This window comes from Gorilla gorilla, chromosome 3 (genome assembly GCF_029281585.2).
Source record: "Gorilla gorilla gorilla isolate KB3781 chromosome 3, NHGRI_mGorGor1-v2.1_pri, whole genome shotgun sequence".
NCBI lineage: Eukaryota > Metazoa > Chordata > Mammalia > Primates > Hominidae > Gorilla > Gorilla gorilla.
In genome coordinates this window covers 90,555,539-90,570,663 of record NC_073227.2, presented here as the reverse complement: position 1 = coordinate 90,570,663, position 15,125 = coordinate 90,555,539, and the positions used below count along the sequence as shown (strand labels likewise).

General features: G+C 36.0%; 1 protein-coding gene across 1 annotated transcript; it reads right to left on the bottom strand.

The window, feature by feature from the left end:
* Positions 1-4,067: 4,067 nt before the first annotated feature.
* On the bottom strand, positions 4,068-9,042 carry SMR3A (submaxillary gland androgen regulated protein 3A). The gene is made up of 3 exons (XM_004038776.3): positions 8,989-9,042; positions 4,382-4,499; positions 4,068-4,303 (listed from the first exon to the last, which is right to left on the bottom strand). Exons 1-3 carry the CDS (start codon positions 9,040-9,042, stop codon positions 4,068-4,070), a joined length of 408 nt encoding a protein of 135 aa, XP_004038824.3.
* Between the last annotated feature and the right edge of the window lie 6,083 nt (positions 9,043-15,125).

Below are 15,125 nucleotides of genomic sequence, written 5' to 3'. Positions count from 1 at the left end.
CATGAATTTCAAGACACCTTTGAGAAGTAGGTTTGTCTAAAGATGGAATGATAATCACATATTTCTTTCTCTGCAGTCACCAAAACTGTTAAAGCAAAAATATAGGTATTTCAGCATTTGCCAAAATAATATCAAGGTGAACTTGAATAGATAAAGGTTTTTCACAGGATTGACAGAAAAAACATAACCTTCTCCCCCTTGATATTCTTTAAGCTCCAGGAGGGCAAAGATTTTAGTTTTATCACTTAGTTATTTCGGGTAACTATAATGGTTCATGGCACATGGAGGTCAGTAAATAATGTTAAACAAACTAAGAAAACATTGAAATAGAGGGTTTTTGAGCTTTGGATGCTTTTGTTAAGACCCTCTTATCCTGAGAGAATGATCCCGAGAGAGAAGATGTAATGAAAATGTATTACCCACTTTTCTCTAAGGGGCCATCAGGACTAATCTTGTGTCTTACACTTCTTCATCTTTTTCGTCTAAGATTTCATGTCTCTAAGTTCATCCACCTGTATTCAGACCGTCATCCTCAGAGGGCTGTATAATCTCTTTCTTCCCCCACCTACAAACATCAACTCTGCTCTCTCAAACTCATGAAAATTCATCAGCAGGAGCCTCTATATTCTCAGTTTCTTCTCTGTGTGTTTGCAGTAATATATTGCAAAACTCAAACCTTGTCTGTATCTCAAGTACCCTATGTGTACTAGAATACTTGGTGGAGGTGGTTGTGTTTTCTCCATACTCTGTTCTGCAGGGCTTGGGAGCAAAAGTATAGATCACTTATCTTTATAAATATGCAAATTAGAGGCTCAGATATTTTGCAAATAAAAATAAAATTATACCTTGAATCAGGGTGAAATAACAATATTAAGAAGAATCACACATACTCATTCTTTTCACCCCATCACTACATGTCAGCTAAGTACACAGGACCTTGTTGAGTAATTCACAGCAACTTGTTTCTGTTTAGGTACTCCTTATTTCATTTACTGATAGCACTGCTTTGTAATGTTTATGTCATAATAAAGCCTTTTGAGAGTTATATTCTACTGTGATGTTTTCCATCACTTCCAGTTACAAATAACATGGATGTACCAACACCAAGGTCAGCTAGATGACCTTGCCTTCATTGCTATTTCTAAACCTCATCTCTTTTCCATCATTCCAACTTTGAAGAACCTTCAAAAAAGCTATGCCTCCCCACTACTCTTCTGTATTGAAGTTATTTCTTCCTGCCCGGTCACTACTTGACATTTTTAAAAGACTACCACTTTGGTCACTGTCTTCTCCCTTTATTCGTCACATTTGGTGACTTCAACATCCCTACAAATAATTCATCCAACCCATGGCCTCCTAATTCCTTGACCTGCTTACTTCCAACATTTGGATTTGAAAAGCCAGCATGGTTTTATTTTATCCCAACCTTTTTCACAGTAATCCCTTAGACATTGTCATTACCAGCAGTTGAATTGCCCCCAATTTTTACAACAAAGCATTAAACTTCATATCTACTCTAGTCTATCTTTTATTAAATAATCAAGGAAAGGAAATTTATCTTAAAAACAGGTGAATTTTTTTTTTCTGGCTAGATTCAGAGAGATGCAGCCAAACAAGAGTCAGGAAGAAGAGATATATAGGAGAGATAAATGAGCCTCAAAACAGATTTTTCCCTAGAGTCTGCAAAAAGGCCTGCAGCCCTATTAATACCTTGACTGTAGCCTTGCCAGACTCTAAGCAGGGGAACTATTTGAGCTATACTATTAACAAAATTCTTTCTATAGATTAGTGAGATAATTTGTTATTTTGTGCTTCTAATTTGGTGATAACATGTTATGACAGCAATACAATAATGCAGAAGTTAAACGGATAACTCAACCTTAACATGGCCAATGCAGAATTTATGATATTCCAAGCCCTTACACGCTGATCTTTTCCCATTTTTTAACTTACTAAATGACACCATTATTGACACAGTTGTTTAGGCCAAAATTATCAGAGTTGCTTCTAGATTATGTATTTTTCCTAGAACCCAAGATTCCGTACTTCATCAAAGATTTCTGGATATTTTTTCAACTGTATATTGTGGCTGACCACTTCGCTTCATCTCTGCTGATCTTTCCGTAGTCTAAGCCACCTCTTCTCTCATCAGGACTCCTGAAATAGCCACCACTCTTGCTCTTTTTATTTTATTTGAAGTTCCAGGATACATGTGAAGGATGTGCAGGTTTGTTACATAAGTAAATGTGTGCCATGTTGTTTGCTGCATCTATCAACCTATCACCTAGGTATTAAGCACTCTTGCTCTTCTAAGTCTTCTATCCATAGAGCAGCCAGAGTGATGAAGTTTTGAAAATGTTAATCACATAATATTATTTCTTCATTTAAAGCTACAATGACTTCCCATAACATGTAGAATAAAGTTCAAAATCTAAATCCCTTTATGATGTGTTTTTCTCTGCCTTCTTCATATCATCTCCTTCCACTCTCCTCTTTTCTGAGTGTGAACCACATTAACTTTTGTTGACTCTTCTCATACACAACATTTATTGCTGCTTCAGATCTTTACTTGGTTGCTTTTTCTCTAGATCATTTAGTACCTTGCTTCTTAATATTCTTCAAGTCATTCCTCAAATATCACTTCATCAGAGAGCTTCTCCATTGTTATCTTATATAAAACAGCCAGTCACCACTACTTAGTGTCTCCCTATGCATTGTTCATTACTTTTCAAAACACTCTCACATCTTACATTTTATTGACATGTGTGTACTTTTTAAAAAATATCCCACTAGATATAAGCTCCATGAAGACAGTTACTTTGACTACCTTCAATATTGCTGTTATTTTGCTACTAAAACAGTCCCTGTATCCTGGTAGGTTCTCAAAAGTGAAAGAGAAGCCTAGGCAACGTAGCAAAACCCCATCTCTGCTAAAAATACAAAAGAATTAGCCAGGAGTGGTGGCATGCACCTGTAATCCCAGTTAGGAAGCTGAGGTGGAATTTCCTGAGCTCAGGAAGTCATGGCTACAGTGAGTTGTGACTGCGTCATTGTACTTCAGCCTAGGTGATGGGAGTGAGACCCTTTCCATGGAAAGAAAAAAAAAGGAGAGCATTAAACACAAATAAAAATTGTGTGCTTACTTTAGGTGTCTTAAGAAGTTTTAATTTATAAGTGTTTGATGGCAATGTGGGAAGTTAAGTGTCCTGAAGAAAAAAGTCAAACATGGAATGGAAAGATAAAGCTCTCATGACATCATGAGGCCATTTCCTAAATAGTCGTATCATAATACTTCTGATTCAAACATCAACAAATAGATGCAGTAGAAACTTGGAAATCTCAGCCATCAGCTTCTTCTTATTGCTATCTGAAACCATCTCCTATCTCTATATTAGCTTAGAAAATGATTTTTTTCATATCAAATTCCCAGACCTGTGATTCACATCTCGGATATTTAGGTTTGCTAGAATGGTGTTTCTTCTCTGTAACTATTTATAAGCAGTGATCAGATGGTACTCAGGAATTTTTATGGGGCAAGCTATGGTAAGGGCTAAGATTCTTTCATTTTAGTATCTATTAACACTTATTTTGGGCTTTGTAATTGTATGATGGGTTGCCATACTGAAGAGGGCATCTTGTTGCCTACTCTTCTAACTTTGTAACTCTAAGCTTCAAGTCCAAGTGTCTCATTGCATTTTTCCTTAATTCACTTTTTTGGCCTCATGGGACAAGGCCAGGCTCTGGTATCACCAATATTCATTTAGGTGACATAACTGGGGTATAAACTATTGGCTCTGATAACAGTGGATACTTCATATTGTTGCTCAATTCTTTATGTTCCCCTACTGATATAAAGGTTCATGGGGATAGTTTCACAATTTCTAAGATATTTCTCCCAAAAGCTCAGTGCTTTGGAAATTTTTATTCTCATCCAAAAATGGAAGTGATTTTATCTAAAAGTCTCTTGGAAGTAGTGTTGAAATTCTTATTTTTGGGTAGTAGAAGCAGTAGTTACGAGGGTAGTGGTGTCTTTTGTGGGTGGTGGCACCTGTTGCAGTTGTCTGTATTTAGGGTGCAGGAGTAGGGAGGGCAGGATCAGTTGGAGAAATTACAGGGAAAAATGGAGGTCCAGGTGGATAGGGTCTTGGTTGGGACGGTGGCTGTGGATAACCTGGGCCATAAGGAGGAGGAAGAGGGTGTGGTTGAATTCTCCCTGGACCATTGGGTGGAGGAGGGGATGGTGGGATTCTCCCTGGACCATAGGGTGGAGAAAGGGGTGGTGGAAATCTCCCTGGACCATAGGATGGAGGAGGAGGTAGTGGAATTCTCCCTGGACCATAGAGTAGAGGAGGGGGTGGTGGAATTCTCCATGGACCATAGGGTGGAGGATGGGGTGGTGGAACAAATCCTGGTCCAAAAGGAAAAGGTGGTGGAGGAGGAGGAGGAGCCAGTGGTCCAGGTGGATATGGTCCCCTGGGGCCTCTTTGACTCTCACCAGGCTGTGGAAACAAAGAAGTAAATAATTTTAAATCAGATATTTCACAGTTAAATATAAGGGTGAATGGTTTCTATGGTAAGCAGAACTCTGAGATGGCCTCAAGATTTCTACTCCCTGCTGGCACATGCTGGCCTGACCTTATCAGGTGAGCCCTTTTAAAACAGGCTCTACAATGTGAGAAGGAATCAGAGAGATTTGAAGCTGCAGCAAATGCTTTCCTCTGGGCTTTGAATCAAGATGCCGTGTTGTGGGGAGGGCTACATGGAGGTACATGGTAGACTGGCTATAGGAGCTGAGAGTGGCCCCTGGCTCACAGGCAGCAAAAAAGTAGGGGCTTCAGTCCAACAACCAAGGGACTGAATCCTGCCAACAACCATACAAACTTAAAAAAGGATATTGAGGTGCAGAAAAAAAAATACAGCAATGGACACACCTTTTCAGCCTTGTGAGACTCTGAGCAGAGAAGCCACCTAAGCCAGGCTCAGAGTTATGGCCAAAGAAACTGAGATAATAATGAGTTTTTAAAGGCTACTAATTAGTGGTAATTTGTTATTGAGCAATAGAAAATTGTTAAATGTATCTAAGTTATGATGTATGAACTTCTGTATCAAAGAAAAATGTTTCTCTTTTGCCCTCTGAATACCTAGGCTCTCAATGAAAGCTTGGATAGTATTGACTGGAAAAAATAGATAATGAGCAAAAATCTTATCCTTGGCCTATAGTGAAGTCTGTCATTCCAAATTCCAAATGGAAACAAATGCTTTTGCAGCATGGGAAAGACACGTCTTTTTATGTCTAATTCAAGAGTTCAGGGTTGTTCTGGGCTTTGAACATTAATTAATTGTGAAACACATGTGAGCAACTATTTCGTGCAATGAGCTAATGAAGGAGCTGGTTCATTCATGTCATGAATGTCAACCTGGCAGTTTGCCGGGGGTACAAACGTGTCTTCTATGAATCCACAGGCTGAGTAATTACAATACAAGGGGGGATAAATATGATCTAAAGGGAAGTGAAATGAATGGAATGAGTGTCTGGGGTTTCATGCCAGTGTTTGAGCTCTCCTTCTGGCACATAGAGATTGGGTGAGTGTGGAATCCTTTTTGAGTCTCTTTTTCTCATCAGGAAAATGATGTTCATAAAAGTACCCATCTCCTGTGGTTGTTGTCACATTTGTTGTGAAATATCACCTGTAAAGTGCCTAGGGTGGTGCTTATCTCAGGTCTGGTTTACATAGAGTACAATTTTTAGAAATGAAAATAGCTGAGGCTGGATATGGTGGCTCATGCCTGTAATCCCAGCACTTTGGGAAGCTGAGGTAGGTGGATAGCTTTAGGCCAGCAGTTCAAGACCAACCTGGACAACATAACAAGACCCCATCTCCATTAAAAAATTTAGAAATAGCTGAAAAGTAGTGCAAGGAACAAATACATTAGGGATTTAAAGTGATCAGTTCTGGATAGGAAAATGATAAAAGATTGTCTCTGTGATAAGGAGTCATTTGAAAATAGGCTTAAAGAATATAAAATAAGGAGGGAGCATGCCAAATAGAAGGAAAATATGCAAATGCTCTGGGGTAAGAATGAAGTTCCACTCTACTGACGGCAAGAAGTCCAGGTTGCTTGGAGCAGATGGTTTATATAGGGCACAAAACTACATTCACTTCTTGTGGTTCTCAGTCCCTTCACCTATTTGTCTGGCCATTACCCTTGCTAATCCTAAACTTTAGTATTACGGTAAACCATCTTTCTCCTGGATTCCTAGTTCCAGGTTCTTAACAATGCTAGAGGATGTCACAAGCACTGCACCGTCAGAAAGTTAGCGTCCTTCAGTGCTGCCTGAAATCCTTTTTTGAGTATCTTACCTTAGATTATCTCTTCCCATTTCCCCAGAGGCCTGTAATTTTCCAAGTTGATGCCAATTTTATAAACATTCTCCACTTCATCCTGAGCTCTCATCTACCCCCACCAAACTGGCTTTTCTCCTGCTTCACCAAGGTATTTCAGGCAATTAGAAATGAACTTCCCTGATTTACTGGCCACACAACCATGGAGCCATTGATAGCTAGATAGTTTCTTTTTCTTTATAATTGTTTTCTGAGGGACCTGGCTCTGTCAGTCTTCTCTTTTACTTTCTGCAACTGTAATATCTGCCATTTAATTAGCTCATTTTCAGAAAAACACTATCATTTATGTTCAACTCAATTTTTTTTTCTCCCTATCCTATCAGCTCTTCATCCCACTCCCTGAATTCTAAATCTAACCACTTCTCATCATCTTTCTTGCTTTCATTCTAATCTGTCATTTACTTTTACCCAAATTACTGTAGGGCCCATTGATTTGACCTCTTGATTCTAATCTTGCCCCTTTCACCTAACACGTACAGAGAGGTTGAAGACGTCATTTGAGAAATAAATATAAATTGATATTTCCCTGTTTATAAAAGATTCAGTTTCAACCACCAATACCCTTGTTGTTGTGACTTTCTTTTCACCTCTTTCCTGCAAAGCAAAGCTCTATGAAAGGGTATTCTAAATTTGCCAACCCCACTTTTCACTTCGCATTTGCTCTTCAACCTGGCTTCTGCCCTTAACATGCCAGTAAAAGTTTTATTCATATCACCAATGAAACAAACAAAAAATTCCAAGGCACTTCTGTGGGACCAGCCTCGCGTTTGTCTTCTCTAGCTAGTGATGGTTCAAGTTGTTATGCAGGGTGTTTGACCCAAGGGCTGCCAATCCAAGGACTAGTCAGGTTATGTGGAAGTTCAGGATTTGATTTTTTATTGTCAAGAAAACAAATCCTTAGTATGGAAAAATATTTCACACATTTTTATTGTTGAGACAATTAAAAAATTAGCTGAAAGTACCTTTTCCTAAAGATATACCGATGTTGATCTAAATATTATGTAATGAAAAATCTTCATAGTAAATATCTATTCTTTTCCTGTTCTCTTAACCCAATCGCAGTGATTAGCTCCCTTTCCACAACTGGCTAAAGTAAAATGATGAAAATGATGAAAATACTATATTAGGAAGAAACACTCCCCTCTCAAAGGGCTATAACTAATGTTAATCTCCTACATTATTCAATTTAGCAATAATCCAGCTAAGACATGCATAATTTGAATCTAAATTTATTTGTATTTTAATGAGATTAAAAATAGTGAGACTTGCTTTGAGGATTAAAGAAGAGATAATGTATGTAATGCATTTGGAAAATTACCTATAACAGAGAAAACACTCAAAAGGTAACAGGCTGAATATGATGACTTACCCCATCTACAAATATGTATATGCAAAGGACATGCTACCCTTCACATTTCCAATGTTCAGTAATTATTAATCATCATTAATCATATCAACTGGAAAAAGGCTCATTTCTATTTAAACTGCTTATATTATTGGAAAGCTCTGTTTTTCTAATTTATCTTGTAAAAAGTTACTATTTGTATAATAAAAGCCTGAATAAAATGTTTTTCTCTTGTATTTTGAGGATGTGAAAATGTTGAAAATCAGCTTTATGATGAACTCATTAAGACATGATCTTTAATGGATGTCAATATGTTTTATTGGCTTATCAAAAATTATGTCCACCCATAATGCATGCAGGAACATGGCCAAAGTCAGAATACTTCAGTCATCTCAGAATGTCCTGTTTTTATTCAAGTTTTTAAAAGTAGAAGAAAGAGGTATTATTTTATGTTTCATGTTTCAGAATGATATAATTTTATGTTGCCTGCTTTGTGGAAGTCATAGTCTTCTAAAAAATCAGCTTTCATATTTTCCCATTTGATATAATAGATTTTATGGTACTTTGGGAGAAGTTACTCTGGAATTAATCTCCTCTTTGTAACACTGGAATTAATTGACCCTTCTGTTGAAATTGAGTATCATTCTATTACTTTTAAAAATATGCATTAAAAAATTCTGAAACACTAGGTTAAGGACAATAAGGGTAGTTGTCCTTAACCTAGTTTTTAATATATGGTAGGTGTTACTATAAGTGTTTATTATTTCCTCAAAATTTAGCATGCAAAGATTCTCCTAAATCCTCTGCAAAATGCATCTTCCCAGGTCCTATTATGGGATACTCTTATTCAGGCTTGGATGAGGACTTTAATACTATATTTTTAATAAGTGAGTTAGGTGACTCCATTTGTTAGGAACAACTACTTTAAACTATCTCATTTTACAGAGTTTTACCTACTGTGTAATTGCTAGAGTATGGGGACCTACATTTATACTTATCTGTTTAATGCAGTCTGATATTACAGACTTGAGCTGTCCAGTATTGTAGCCATCAGACATATGGGGCTATTTAAATTAAATTAGATTTTAAATTTAAATTTAAGCACTAGAACAATGTTTCATCAATGGTTAATAGTTACTAATATATAAGAAAAGGTAACATCATTAATGTAAAAAGAAATCTGAAGTAATGGTTAATGAGAAAGTATAAAGATGTGTGATCGTGATTAATGATACTTACTGTGAAGCACACTGCAAGAGCCCAAAGGCCCAAGATCCAAGTCAGTGATTTCATCCTTTTGGTTACCTCTGAAAGTAAGCACAATAGGTGATCAGTATGTTTTTTTTTTATTAAAAAGTATTATTTAAAATGTCTCAACACATGGATAGAATGTAGTACAGATATACTACTGTAGCGTTTTTAGGAAATTTGCCTAACATTATTTTGGATTCAGTATTACTGTGGGGCAACATTAGTAGGCTTATAAAATTTGACTTCAAAATAATGGAACTAGTTTTTATTTTTGACTTGTAAACTGATACTGGAGATAATGCCAAAGAGTTCTTCATAAATGATCTGAACAATAGAAGCTTTTGTAACTACAGTTTTTGCCTTTAGAGGTAACTACTTTGAAATGTACAATTATTTACATTTGAATACTTTTGTATTTTTAAATAACAGGTACATTGTTTTACAGATTTCTATAGGCTTGGGTTTGAAATATTAACATATTAACTAGATCATATGTTATTAGTGTAATTCCTTGGGATATCTCAAAAATAAGGAAAAGAAAGAAATCACTCTATTTGATGTAGTGTAAGAAAAAAAGGGTCATATTATATATCTCCTAGTTTTAACAACATTCTACTAAATTAATTTAGTCTGTGATGTGTGGTCTCAAAGTGCTTCCAAAAATCCATATATGGTAGATCAAAGACCAAGTCAGAGAATATGGAGGAGTCCAGATATTTTATTCACAATTGGCTCACAATTTGTGAAATATTTCAAGTACATGATAGCTTGAGTTCTGGGAAAGCAACTCCATGCACCATTGTACAAATGGCTTCCTGACAGTCAACTCTGCACATAGGTTGAGTGTGTTGTCTGAACAACGCAAGTTTTGAAAGAATCATGTGGACAAAGTTTCACTGGATATTCAATTGTATGTGGGTGTGGCTATTCCCTTAAGGATTACTTTTCCCAGGATCCGTTCTTATGAGAAGTTTGAAAAACAAAAGAAAAACTAATAATAAAAATATACTGTAGAACAATTCCCTCTTTTAGAGTACATCTGAGAATAATCTATCATTATGAAGTTTCAGGAACTTTAAGGAACATCAAGGGGAAAAGTCAATTGTGTACTTGGGTGGACTAATTGTCCTCAATGCCCAACATGAATGCTTTACTCTGACATGTGAATAACATAATTTTTCAAAATTTGATATGTTTAACGACTTACAATTTTACATAAGGTGAAGGTGCTTATGTTTTTGGTGATAATGAATGTCCTATAAAAAGCTCATGAAAAGTCTGAGAAAAAATTCTTCAGTTAATATTTCCAGGTACATACCTTTGTGTGAGGATCTGTCTTAGAGTTGATTAACCTGCTGGTCAAAATGACTCTTTCCAGTTGAAAGACAGAAAATAAAGGTGAAAAGAGACAAGAAACTTCAGTTCTTATATATTGCAAAAGATTTCTGTTGGCAGTAAAAGAATGGCTACTTGGAAATAAAATAACTTCTGGGTTGATACTCTTCAAACAAAGATAGGAAAGTTGTTTTTGCCAATTTGGCATTCTTTTTCCGCATTTTTTGGGTCTCATTTCTGAAAAGCATTGACCCGTTCAATATTTGTTGTTTCCTGGGGAAACAGATTCAACAAATAATATCCTCTCACTTCAGGGAAACAATCTGGGGCCTGTGGCGCACCATTTCCTCTTTATTTTAAAGAAAAAGCACCAACTTTTTCTATCCCGAGTAACTTTAATGGGCCATCTTTTGTATTTTCTATAGGAAGTTCCCTTTTGTCAGTGAAGAACTGAGAACAACCGTGTTTTAAAAATCATGTGGTCCTTGCTGTTATTAACTTGAGAGTTTTAATTAAATGAAAATACGATGACATACAAAGATTTGATTATGGGAAAATTATACAGATATTTTTACTTTGAAGTGGATGTCTAATGGAAAGTTATAGCCTTGTCTTTTTGATAAATCTAGGCATTGAGGATATTTTTTCCTATGCTGGATGATCTTATACTCTCGTTTTAATACATTATTATATAATCATAATAACAGCTATTATTTATTGAGCCTCTAGCATATTCCATGTGGCAGGTTAAAATGAGTTCTATTATCATCTCAGTTTTATACAGAGATGCTAATTAGCTGAGCGGAACTTGACCTTAAGTCAGCCCACTTCAAGGCCTAAGTGATGTTTTTAACCAGTACTCCATATTACCTCCCTAATCTTAACAATCACCATACACTTTACTAACATTGTGTTACAGTACATTAGAGAGATGAATCAAGTGAACTTAATAGTTCATTCCACTTCAAAGCACAGTAACAACACTTCCTTGTTGGGTTATATGAGACAAGATATTTTGCCTTACGGTGTCTCAATTTCTTCATTTAAAAATATATATTTAAAATGTTTATATTTATAATTTCTAAGTCATGGAGATTAAGACCTTCCTTCTTTCCTTCCTTCCTTTCCCTCCCTCCTTTCTTTCCCTCCCTCCCTCCCTCACTTACTTCCTTCCTTCCTTCCTTCCTTCCTTCCTTCCTTCCTTCCTTCCTTCCTTCCTTCCCTTTTCCTTTTATGTTTCCTACTAACATTTATTAGCTACCTGTGGGTGTAAGACAGAGTGCAAGTTGCTGAAGTTACAGCATATCTAAATGATTAGTATTTTAAAATTTTTGTGAGTCATAGGTGATGTAGAAATTAAGAAGCCACACTTTCAGAGTTGATGTTAGTTTTGAATGACTGTACTTAATTTCATTTACTTTGTTGGAGTTTCACTGCCTTTAAAAATTCTGATGACATAATTAAGTGTAATACAATATATTCCTGGTTTGCTAATCTTAGCCCTTAATATGTTGCTGAATGATTACATGCCCAAACGTCAGTGAAAATGGTTCTATTCCTAATTAACATAGAAATTTTCACTTCTTTCTTTGACAGTAATTCAGTGTGTCAAAAGATGAATGTCTCTTCTTTCTTGTTTTGATGCCAACATATTCATCAGCCAAATGTTTGAAGTCGAGGTGTGATCTACATTGTAATGGATCACTGGCTCTGAGGGACTTAGGATGAACGCTGGCAAAACCAACAGACAATTTCTGAGTGGGTTGTGACCAACAAAGAATTTGAGGAACACAAACAAATGGAAGCACACGTCTGTTAAGAAACAGGAACAGTCACTCCAGTTAATCTTTAATTAACTTATGGCTTTAAAAGATCTTGACTGAGTACTTACTAGAACAATACCTAAAGGAGCTAATGTCTCTGGTCCCAGAAAATTCAAAGTGACGGTAAAGAAAAATTATTGTTAGTGCAGAGATTTACGTGACAGGTGGAAAATATTTCCCTAATATAGGTAGACTAGCAGATTTAAATTGAGTCATGCAGCAGCATATTTGAAGTCTGCTTTCCTATTGCATTACACTCATTTCCACTAAAATAGAACAATAATGATAGTTTCTTTGGACCTATGGAAAGTATGTACTTCTTCTAGATTATTCAGAAGGAGGTGATATGGTTTCTGGGGTAATGCCACCTTGAATATTTATCAAGCTTTAGAGTTTACAGATTACCTTAAAAATTTCTGTGGAAATATTGTTGTGTAGGATATCAATAATGCCACTGAACTCTGAGAGAATATGTATTCTTTTGGACTGAAGTCTAGCATGATGAAATGTAATTAACAATAGCGCTTTTAGACTGAAGAAAAGTTATTTTCTGACTTGTGCAGCATGGATACTGCAAGAAACCCACATCACATAGGTCTGTAAACTTTCTGAAAGTTGGCAACAAATTTGCCTTAAGTTTCCAAGTAGCCAAAGTTATAAAAAGAAGAAATCAGATGAAACATTTACAATGTCCATAAAATATAATCATGATAATTTCTTGAGAAAAGTAGCTTTTTTTTTTTTTTCCACTGAGAGCCATGGGGGAAATTTCCCAATGTTTTTAAGCAGGAGGTGTATTTTTCTATAGTAAATGTGAAAGTGGTCTTTATAGTATAACCTGGATGTCACCAGTTTGTGAATGTAAACAAGTGTTCAATTGCCCTTTAATCAGAATTTTGCTAGATTGATAACCTCATCCATGTAACCACATAAATTCAGTTCCCCTTTCAAAATCTCTTTTGGGGAATATTCCTGGATTCATCTCAGTTCTAAAAATATATTTTCTTTGCCATGATATTATTTTTACAAAAACAAATCTAGTCATATACAAGTTTTCTCTGTAAATTACATCAAGTACTTAAATTTTTTTAAACAATTTTTTAAACAATTTAGTGTAATACATTTATTATATGATGAACCATGGTATATTTATTTTGTCATTTAATATACAAACTAACTGCAAGATGTTAATGTCTTAGTTATTTAAATGAAGAAAGAACATCAGAGAGGGGCAGAATTAGTAGTAAGATCATGTCTGGCTTGTTTAATAAAGTTATTCCTAAAATTATATACAGTCTACTGGTATGAATTTATTACTTAAAAATGATAAAGGACTCTAAAAATGAAGTCTATTAAAAATAATGAGGGATTACCTAAAAGTTAGTACAAATGCCTTAAATAACAGCTTTATATTTAAGAGGAAACAGTGTATTGTTACTGTTTGACTTTGCCATCTGTTACTAGCATGGCATTGGAAATGTTCATTAATCTCTTGGAGCTTTATTTTCTTCCTTTGTAAAATGACAAAGTTAAATTGAATAGCTCCCTAGCATCCCCATTACAAGAAGATCTAGGTTTAGAGAGACCTGAAGCTTATATAATTTGGGCACTGACTACAAGGAAAACAATACAGCTTTATGATTAGAAAATTCCTACAACCACTGCAAGGCCACCTTATAAGAGAAATCATGAATACAGAATGGTCAGAGCTATCCAAAGTCCACCTGATATGAGGGGAGGTGTGCTCGTGGAAAAATCGGAAAATTAAGAAAAAGCAATGTTAGCCAATGGCAGTTAAAATATCCTGCTTTTTCAAATTTTATAAAAACACATGACTTTTTGAACACGTTGCTGTATCTGTTCAGGGGGCCTTACCTTAGAAGAACCTCAGCAAAGAAGTCCTGATGCCTCAGTTTCATTGTCATTAATCTCTTATTGGGCCTTTTCAAGATCTCACATATTTGTGCTAAGTCTTAATGTGCTTAATAACCACCTGGAGGTTGGTGATAACTAAAAATTCAAAGATCCATTGGCTGAGGTTCTGATTATTTTGGTTTAGGTTAGGGCCCTGGAAATTGCAGTGTTAGTAGGCACCTTAAATACTCTCAGTGCAGATGTTTCATAAAGTATTCTTTGAGAAACATTCAAATAGAATCCAATTGAAAGGAGGAAAATAGACAAGAAAAATACTTCTTTCGTGTTAACTGGAAGCTGTCTTGGGGAGCAATTGTTGCTTTGGGAAGAAGATAAATAAAGGCTATTAAAGGATAGATGTGAAGGCCAGGAAATCTTCCTCAGAGCATGGGTATAAACTATGATCTCCTATAGGTGAAGGGCAGAAGCATCTGAAGACCAGAACTAGGACTCAGTCACAAGAACAGCAAATTTCTGGAGAAGATTTAATCTCAATCTAGGCAGATCTGCAATGCCCATTTTAGGATCTTGATTGGTAAATAATGGGACCCTGAGATATAGATTGATTTTGGGATCTCTCGGTGTATCAGTTAGCTATTTCTGCATGACAAACCACTGCAAAACTTGATGACTTAACACGGCAATTGTTGAGTATTTCTTACTAAAAATACTAGTGTGATCACTGGGCAGGTTTCCTGGATTAGCCAGGCCTGACTGACGTTTATCTGGCCTTACTTATGTGCTGTGTTCAGCTGGTGAATTGGCTGGGGGCTGATTGCTCTAGGATGACCTTGGCTGGGACAGCTCACCTGTCTTCCACATGTCTTTTACATTCCTCAAGCTAGTCTGGGCATGTTTTCATGGTGATGTGAGGGGTTCAAAAGAAAAAAAAAACAGAAATGTGCAAATGTTTTTTCAAACCTCTGCTTTTTTCAAGTTTGATTAGTGTAGTGTTGTCCCCTGGTAAGAAAAAAATTACCAATAGTCAGGCCCAGAGACAGTGCAAGAGGATACAACCAATGCTTTCTTTTTTTATTATTATACTTTAAGTCC

What these genes read in the sequence shown, in the direction of transcription:
- SMR3A (XM_004038776.3), bottom strand. Translation starts at nt 9,042, where the DNA reads ATGAAATCACTGACTTGGATCTTGGGCCTTTGGGCTCTTGCAGTGTGC. An exon ending in CTCTTGCAGTGTGCTTCACA is followed by an intron (nt 4,500 to 8,988) that starts GTAAGTATCATT and finishes TTGTTTCCACAG; the next exon opens with CCTGGTGAGAGTCAAAGAGG. An exon ending in TCCACCACCCCATCCTCCAC is followed by an intron (nt 4,304 to 4,381) that starts CCTATGGTCCAT and finishes CTCCTCCTCCAT; the next exon opens with CCTATGGTCCAGGGAGATTT.